This window comes from Alexandromys fortis, unplaced genomic scaffold (genome assembly GCF_014885135.2).
Source record: "Alexandromys fortis isolate MF-2015 unplaced genomic scaffold, M_Fortis_MF-2015_v1.1 scaffold_52, whole genome shotgun sequence".
Classification (NCBI taxonomy): domain Eukaryota; kingdom Metazoa; phylum Chordata; class Mammalia; order Rodentia; family Cricetidae; genus Alexandromys; species Alexandromys fortis.
Genome location: NW_026067929.1, coordinates 8,892,258 through 8,901,981, shown reverse-complemented (window position 1 = coordinate 8,901,981; position 9,724 = coordinate 8,892,258). Strand labels below are relative to the sequence as shown.

The 9,724-nt window shown below is 38.3% G+C and overlaps 1 protein-coding gene across 1 annotated transcript; it reads right to left on the bottom strand.

Moving 5' to 3' along the window:
* Window positions 1-6,770: 6,770 nt before the first annotated feature.
* Window positions 6,771-7,185, bottom strand: LOC126503217 (60S ribosomal protein L27-like). The gene has a single exon (XM_050144765.1). The coding sequence runs from the start codon at window positions 7,179-7,181 to the stop codon at window positions 6,771-6,773; it is 411 nt and encodes a 136-aa protein (XP_050000722.1). The 5' UTR covers window positions 7,182-7,185.
* Between the last annotated feature and the right edge of the window lie 2,539 nt (window positions 7,186-9,724).

The following is a 9,724-nucleotide window of genomic DNA, read 5'->3' as shown; positions in this document are numbered from 1 at the left end:
TAATATAAGTTGTAAGAGTTAATAAAAAGTCTGAGCTACTAGGCTAATCAGTTTATTACTAATGTAGACCTATGTGTGATTTTTTTGGGACTTAACAATTGTGGGAACTGGAAAGACAGAAAACCTCAGTCAACACAGCAGTAATTGATTTAGTTTAGATTTTTGATCTTCCTCATATGTCTGGAGTATAAGATAAATACTTTTAATAATTAAAAGTGGGCATATGCCAAAGAATGGAGAAAGTTGTAAATATTCCTCATTAATAAAGTATAATTGCTACACCGAGAAACCCTATCTTGCAAAATCAAAACCCAAACCAAAAACCAAACAAACAAACAAAAACAACTCCATTTTCTTCTTGGTTTCATTATTTGTTGTTTTTAAGATGCTTAACTTCAATGTGTCTTTTTTTGGATAGTAGCAACATTTGGTAGGGCATATAGCATCATCTTAATCTAATAGTGTTTTCTATTATTTATGTGCCTTCCTTTGGCTATTCATGTCACATCGGTCTTGCTTACATGACTTGCTCTGGTAATGAAATTTCAGGGGAATTTCTCCATGGAACTTACACATACAACTTTAAAAATAGTAGTGTGACTTTCTTATTTTTGCTTTAATAATGCTCATAGTATAAGATAAACACAGAGACGACCCAAAATGGGTGTGCCTCATAAATGAGACGTGACCTTGTGTTGTTATAAGTCAGGAGACCTGGGATATTTATATTTTGTTTCCATTGTAAACTTGATCAAAGATGAGTAATGCCAGGTTCCTCTTCTTTTACTGAGTGGATATGGTATAGACCTATGAATTTTTACTCTTTTATGAATTTTTGTTTCTTTTGCAAGAGTAGACATTAAATATTTTGGGTTAAAATGAGACTGTCATTTTGAATGGATTGGTTCTATGTGAAAACTGCCATTTCTAATTGGTCCTGGTCTGTTATAGAGCCTAATTCAGTTCATCAAAGACAGATGTGTCTTCCTAATCGGTCTTTGATAGTGTCAACTTTATTCTTATTTCTCCGGGCTTAACTAATGCTGCTGCCAGGTATTCACAAAGCTCCTTGTTCTCTTGTCAACACGAAGGGTAAAAATATTTCTATAAATTTTCAGAAGAGGGGGAAGACTTCTTTCTTAGGTTTTTCCAATAAGCTTTTTCTTGTATTGTAATGGCAGAAGTAGAATTAATCACTAATTCATGTTCTCATAGCTCTAACCAAGCAGTCTGGAGGACAGACATATACCGAACCACTATATTGAGGTGGTTAAGCCAATCCCAAGAAACATGGGGAAGTTAATTTCTCTAAGGAAACAGTTATTAGTATGTACATGTATTGAGAAAAATTATAGTGCTCTTCATATATTAACATGACTTTCATCATCCCTAGTATGAGTATGTGACACATTTATATGCATCAGTTAACTTATCATATTTTTAAACAAACCTCTCATTTCATAACATGGGAGGGATTATAATCAAAGGAGTATGCTCTGGGTAGCACATAACCCATTCCACACCACTGGATCCAATCAACAAGACTATCACATATCACCTAGCAATTCACATATGGCAGATGTACAGTATTTCTAGACTTTATGGTCTCCATCCATCCATCCATCCATCCATCCATCCATCCATCTATCCATCCATCCAAAATGTTTGTCTATAACTCTATCATGCCTCTCGATGTGTCTGTAAATATTTTTTCTGTCATCTATCATCTATCTATCTATCTATCTATCTATCTATCTATCTATCTATCTATCATCACTCATCTATATATTACGGTTGAGAAGAGAATGGGGTAGAATAAGGATGGGAAAGGAGAAGGAAGAGAGAAAATATTAGAGTTAATTGCTTGAAATATGTTGAATTTTTTCTTTCCTTTCTTTATAAACACTATTGTTATTTTTTAAAAATCTATCTTTAGGTGTATCAAGGTTCATCCAAACATGCTATACATTAGCTTCCTCATAAGGTATTTATTTTAACATAAAACCTCAGAATAAATCACTCTTTAGGCTTTTTCTAGATGATCTCAGAATTGTTCCTATTCAATCAAATATAAGAAAAACAATATAAGCACCAGGACTTGTTTCAATATTGTTTTCTATTGAGCACCAACTTTTAACCAAGTGTTCAAAACATTGCACCAGTTCAACCCGACAAATAACTTGAAACCTTGATTTTTCTTCTTTCGTATTTACCTAATTCTTAGAGATGATCTAAAGATGTTTTTGCTGAGACACTATTTCATTTTGAATAATTTATAATTAATGTGGTTTTCTGGTTATGCTAGGTGGCTGATCATTTTTTATTACTTGTTGGAGTGTTTTATATTTCAAAATAGAATTTTAATGGGCATTAAATCAATTAGGGCACTGTTCACAATCATTGCAGATTAACTGTATGTGGACATCTACACTTTTTTTTTTATTTTGAATGAATGTGCATTGATAAAGACCAAACTGAGAATTGCAGGGAATCTTATTTAGGATGAAGGAAATGTAACAAAGATTTCCTGTTTTTGTATATGAAGTAGGCTCTTTAATACAGCTTAGAATTTCAGAAGTTTGTAAGAGAAGGGATGGTATGCAATTTAGCAGTTTCTTCATGAAAACACACAGGTAATGTTTAAAGTTGGTCAATCTATAACTAATATTTTGATTTAAGACATATATGCAATAAGGGAGTCACAGTTAACTCTCAGACATAATAATGTAGACATCTTCCTTGGTGGATTGTTTCCTTCTCTAACTTTAATTATTCATCGTGCATCCATCAGGAAGATACCCAGGGGAAATTAACACTGGTAAAACTCAACCACAGAGTTCTGTAGCAGAGAGATAGGGGGAGGCATAGAAGTTAAAAGTGCTTAGCTGAAAATGGAGTCTTCAAGTGATATAGTATATATTTTTCACTATAAATTAGAACCGAAGGAAGCATTTGTCATTTGTCTACAACATGGGGATCGGGAGGTTCCCTGTTGCCTGAGATTCTATCTGAAAACGTCCCTCAAAGAATATGGAGGGTTCAGTAAATATATCCTGAATTTATGCCAGGAAAAGCAATTGTTTTGGGTCAAGCAAAAATGAATTTTAATTTCAATTGCACCTAAATAGTTCTGTAATCAGTAGGTCAATTACTTCACCAGCCTGACTCAGCGTCATCCTTGCGACAAATATCTCCTTCTTCTTGGTGTGAGGAGAATGGCAGGAATTGGGTTAATGTGCAAGAGTGTCTTGGTGCCCTCTATGCTCTGTGTAAAAGACTGATTGAATCTTTCTCTTCCTTTAGTCCCCTCTGCCCATAAAAGGAAGTGGAACAGTTCAGGAGGTTAAGGAAACCATTTGTGGTTTGGTTGAACTGGCCAACAATTAGAATCCACCTTCTAAAACTTAGGGTGGAATGCGGCAGATGTGTTTGTTCCTTCTTACACGTTGGGATGTAGGCTTATATCATCCATCTTTTTCAAGAAGTAGGTAAATCATTTATATCTTACCATAAATATGCTCTGTCAGAAAGAAACCTTGGAGTCAGCGAGTTGGATATCCTTCATGTAGAACTATGAGAAAATGCTTTGTCCTCCCCGAGTTTTAGTTGCTTCTTTTCAAAGTTGAAAGAGATGAAGGATGTAAATTGAGGTAGTTCAGAAATACGGTTCTGGGTGGGTTCTCAGTGGATTTTACACCCTGGGGCTCCACTATAGACGTAAAGGAGAGCTGCCTCAACTATGTCCAATTTTATTCCCGTACCTGTCAGCCCAGAGTTGGTGATGTGCAGGTCTTGCTTGGTGTATCCCTGAGCTCCAGCTGTCACAGATAATTGTATAATCTCTCGGTCTGCACAATGGTAAGTTATGCTTCCAGACAACTTGTATATTTGGGGAAAGACTTCAAATCATTTTAGAGAAGGCACCTGCATTTCAATTAATTCTAAAAGGTTCCTGAAGCACTCTGATGACCTTGGGGTTGAATTTTTATTTAAAATATCTGACAGAAGCTGCTCTCTTTTCAAAAGAAGATACACACATACACACACATGCGTATATATAATGACATTAGAATATACAGGGGTATTGTATGTTCTATCAGTCAGGAAAGCAATAGGAGTTTATTGCTGCATTTAAAAATCAAATGCTAGACATAACCATTTAACTAGTTTCAAATGTTTTAAATTCAGAGTATTATGGAATGTGATTGACCATGCTTAACAACCCTAACTGCTGCCGGCACCTGATGTATAAATTTAGCAGTAAGGATCCAGTTTGGGGATTACAGGTAAAGTAGTTACAATATGAGTATAGAAATGGCATTAGCAGTTGCTGTGAAATTAACTTTGACTGTGATGTAGGATGTTGAGGGACTGGGTTGTTCTCCAGCCTGTAGCCAGGCAACAAACCTCCCTATGCTCTAAATAGCTAAGTTTTATATTACTTATGAATAATTAGTCTTAGGATATTGAAAGAGTGGCATAGGCCACATAGGTGCTTCAAGCTCTTTATGATCACGTCCACAGGTTTCCTGTTTAAATTTCTGGGATGTTAGCATAGGTCTTTTATTTTTTATTACTTTATTAATACTAGTAATCAAAATTTCCACTTCCTCCTCTCTTCCCATTTCCCTCATGCTCCCTAACTTCCCCATCCCTTCCCCCTCCAGTCCTAAGAGTGCCCTGTGGGAAGTCCAAGGCCCTCCCCTCTCCATCCAGGCTTAGGAAGGTATGCATCCAAATATACTAGGATCCCAAAACCAGTACATGCCATAGAGACAAATCCCAGTGCCATTATCATTGTCTTCTCTGTCTACCCCAAGTGTCAACCACAGGGGTCCAGTTTGATCCCATGCTCATTCAGTCCCATTCCAGCTGGCTTTGGTGAGCTCCCATTAGTTCAGGCACACTGTCTCAGTGGGTGGACCAACCCCTGGTGGTCCTGACTTCCTTGGTCATATTCTCCCTCCTTCTGTTCTTCCCAAGGTCCAGTTGACTGAGCTCGCAAGGCATGGGTCTTTTAAAATGAAGCTGTTTCTCACTGCTCTCAGAGCATCTGCTCTTGGTAGCCAGAGTTTAGCGAGATCAAGTGAAAAATTTTGAGTCATTTTTCTCCTGTTCATTAAGGTTCGGAAGCAGTGGTTCTTAAACTGTATTATAAAATAATATAGCATATATGTTAATATTAACAGCACACAGCTGTCACAAAGAGACTCATTGGTATATGGGAAATGCTTCCAGTAGGATGTGTTATGTGTCAAATAATAGAATAGCTGACTTGGGTGATTTAGCATAAAAATGATCTCTCACAGACTTTAGAACCTGTAAGAAAGGTCCAAGAGCATCCAGTGGCACAATGGGTCATTGGGTATTTTCTTTCTTTTCATGTTTTTAAACCATCTTCATTGTTAGTTATGATTGCATCATTCTTAGCCAAGAATGGTGAGGAAAAGCTAGTGGAATGATGCCTTTGGGAACTCAACACACATCAGACAAACTTGTGTATAATATTAGGAGAAAGTCCTTTGGCTTTTCTTTCACTCAAAGTGTTTGAAATAACATAAAACAGCCATTGCTTTGTTCATCCTGATTCCTTCACTTCCTCCTTCTCTTCTATCCACCATTCTCCCTGCTCTTCCTTTTGAATCATCTCCACAAAGGACTCCAGCTTCCATCACCTCTTTTGTACTAACTGATTTCACCCAACTTCTTTCTCCTGATCTACACAGAATTTTGAGTTGCATTTAGGACACAGATAATTCAGCTTCTGAGAGCCACCTGCCTCTTTCTTTCCTTCTGTGGGGGCAGAGGTGCAATTTCTTTCCGCTTTGTTTCTTTCTAAATTTTCTATTACTTCCTTGGGAAACAAGTTTTTGGGTGAGGAAATAAAGCTTGGTGCATCTTGCAGAGATCCACTTGTAAGAAATGGAATGCTTCAGTGGCTGTCAGAGCACTGCCTAGTCTTCAGAGGATCAAGTGTTTAGAACTCGCAGGATTCCCCCTGCCCTGCTGGATTGTGCCTCCACAGGGCTCCCCTGCTCGTACTCTTCCCATTTCTGTAAAAGCAGTTCCATCTTTGACTCTCCTACTCTGACGTCCCTGAAATAATTTGCAACTCTGACTTCAGAACATGCCGCAAATCTGATTATTTCTCACCCTTCACAGCCATGCCAGTGGTCCAATCCAACATTCTCTTATCTGGTTTCTTTCTTATCTAAGTGTTCTCCCTGCTCTCACCTTGGACTTCTTAAATTTATGCTCAACACAGGAGCCTGAGCAATTCTATTAAAATGTAAATAAGACCAAGGCAGGACTCTGCTTCAAATCCCTCCGTGCCTTCATATCTTATTACAATTAAGAGCCAAAGGTGTGACACCGGCCTCCAGGGTCGTCGGTGATCTGTGCTCCTCCCCACCTCTCTGCTTCATCACGCCGGGAGTGCCAGCACCTTGGGGGCCTTGTTCCTGCTGCCGTGATCTATTCTGTACACTCTTCAGGCTTTTCCTCATGTGCTGCCTTCTCTGGGAGTCTTTCCTCACTCTGTTTACAATTGCGTCCTTTACCCCCTCCCTCACCTCTTCTCACTACTTTCTGTTAAAGCTGTTATGAGCATCTGCCATGCTTTTTTTTCTGCACATTGACACATATTTATCTACTATTTAATTCATCCATTCTTCCATTCTTCCACTAGAATGCAAGTTCTGTGTATTGTATTATTCTTTTTCTGTTTTGTTTTGTTTTTTAAACTTTTAATGATGTAAACAAAAATATACCTAAAAGCGAAGCTTCTGGAAAAACCATTTGTCCTTCCCTGTCTTGTATCTGTCCTCAAATTTGACCTTGGGTTCCCACCTTGCCTTGTGTTTCAGGGCTGGGTCCCTAAAGACATCCTTGTTGACAACAGTTTTGTCCAGGGGGATGTCCACAGAGTACCTTGTGGGCATCAGGTGGTTGGAGTTATAAACCTTCACAAAGGACTTGATCTTGGATCTCTTGACGACTTTCTTCTTGCCCATGGCAGCTGTCACTTTTTGGGGATAGCGGTCAATTCCAGCCACCAGGGCATGGCTGTAAGGGCGGTCTGAGGTGCCATCATCAATGTTCTTCACGATGACGGCTTTGAGTCCGGAGTAGCGTCCAGCCAGGACGAGCACCACTTTCCCGGGTTTCATGAACTTGCCCATTTCGATAGCGAGCAGCCGGTTCCCAGCAGAAAGGAAAGGACTTGTATTATCCTTAGAAATAAGAGGAGTACCAAGTACAGAGAAATCATGAGGGAAATGAACTGCCTGCCTGAACAAACATTATACAGTAGCATAAAATTCATAACAAACACAGGCAAAATAAAGATATGGATTCTACATCACTCACTCATAATCATCTAATATATCACCCTCCCTTCTTCACCAGTTGTTCCTGGGCCCAAACTCAGACCATCAAACTTGACAACAAGTGGCTTTGGTCATTGTGCCATATTGTTGGCTCTAGATAATTTTATATATGGAGTAGAATAGCACCAAGTATTATTTATTAGCATTTGATACCATTATAAAATATCACTTATTGAATTATATTTTTCACATATCATCCACCTAGACATTTCTCTCAGGTTTCTTCTAAGGCAGGTTTTTCTTTTTTTTTTAATTTTTTTTATTGCTTTATAAATAGTACCATTCAAAATTTCCACTTCCTCTCCTCCTCCCATTTCCCTCTTGCTCCCCCATTCACCCTCCTCCCTCCTATTCCAGTCCTAAGAGAGGGCCGGGTACCCTGTAAGGCAGGTTTTTCTGCCACTCTCACCCCACCAGTCCAGGTAGTCATTACTTTGATGTCTCTCACCATAACTTAGGTTTACCTACTCTAGAGCATCATATCATGTATGTTGAATCCTACCATAGATCTCTTCATTCCTTTCTGCCTCCATATGTCTGCGATAGTCATCCTTGTTTCTCCATATGTTAGCAATTAGTTCCTTTATTCTGAAAAATAATATTTTATTATATGAGTATAAGGTGATTTATCTTTTTATTTTGCCAGTAATGGGCATCTGACATTGTTTCATGACCCAGAAAATGGCATGTCCAGATGAATGCTTCATGTTAAGTTGAAAAGAATATGTTTTCAGCTCTCATCTCATCAGCTGCATAAATGTTATTGTACACGTCCTTTGGGGAAACATGTGTTTCCATTTTTCCTTCGATAAATACTTGGAAATATCATAACTGTTAGGCCCTAGTGTGTGTTTAGCTGTACAACAAATACTAAACATATTTACAAAGTAGTTGTAGCATTTCTACATTTCCATTAGCAATGCTTTATGGCTTTAATTCATTTCCCTGCTGGAAAATGATATTGAGCATTTTTTCAAGTGTTGCCACTTACTCCTTTGTCATGTGTCTTTGTAAAGTACCCTATGTGTTCTGTTGATAAGATCTTTATTAACTACATGGTCACGAGTGTTTCTCGACTTGGTGGCCTGTAGTGAACTTTATAAATGACATCTCTTAATGAGGAGTTTCTAAATTTGAGAGAGTGTACTCTGAAATTTTTCTTTTATTTCTGCTTCCTAAGACAGTTTTTTTCTAACAGTCTGCAAAAAGATTTATGTTTTTTCTTGAACCTATTAGGATGAGATACTTCACATTTTAGCTTCTGCTTTATTTCTGCATAATTTCAAGTTAAAATTACATTTTGTGGGGCAGAAGTTGTGCCCAAGCCCACTTGTGGAGGCCAGAAGACAAATTGTGGAAGTTGATTCTGTCTGTTTACCATGGGGACACAGGAGGTCAATCTCAGGTCATTAGACTTAGCCATAAGTAAGTTTTCCCCCTGAGCCATTTTTCTTGATGTGCATGACTTTATATATGGCATGAAATTGAGATCAAGATTGCTTATTATGATTTAGATACCCATATTCCAATATTTCTTATTAAATGTTATTTTTCCCTTTCAGGTTTATAAATCGGTATCATTCCTGGGCTTTTTAGTGTCTTCAATAATCTATTTCTTTTTTAATTCAAATTTGGTAGTCATGTAATACATTGCTTTTCCAATTTTTTGTCTTGTTCAATTATTATTTTTTAAATTATTTGCATTTCCACATACCTGATCGATTCCTATGAAAGTTCTTTGGTGGATATATGATTGATAATTCTAGTATGGCTCAATACATGGCTTAGCACAGACTTGGAAAGAAATATGTTCTGTCTCAAGCATACTGCCCTCAGACCTCAATCCTTACTCCCACAGATCCCTCTGTCTGCTGCCTAAGACTTCCCTGTGCACCTGCTCTAGATAGCAATCTCCATTACAAACATACCCAAGCCCTGAAGCCTGGGGTCTGCTCTCCCCTTCCCCTCTCCTCTCTTTTCTTACCTTACCTTCTCCTCTGTCTCGTCACCAGTTTGGGGGTTGGCAAATTTTCCTGTGACTTTCCTGAGTGAGATGAGAAAAGACGCTCACTCTTTCATTTCTTCTGCTTTTATTTGCAGCCAGTGATGGTACCTCTGTTCCATTCATGACAGTCTGGAAACAACCAGTAGTCAGGTAACAACTGGAAGAGGCACTGGCAGCTCAGCCGATAGAGCCTTGAGGGCAGCATGACTCTGCCAGCACCTTGACTTTGGATGTCAGCCTGTGGAGAAGCTGTGAGACAACAGATTTCCGTGGCTTATACCCCTCAACTTGTGACACGTGAAGTTCATATACACACAAATGCAAGGCTGTA

Excerpts from the sequence above, each read along its gene's own strand:
- LOC126503217 (XM_050144765.1), bottom strand. The coding sequence starts at position 7,181 with ATGGGCAAGTTCATGAAACCCGGGAAAGTGGTGCTCGTCCTGGCTGGA.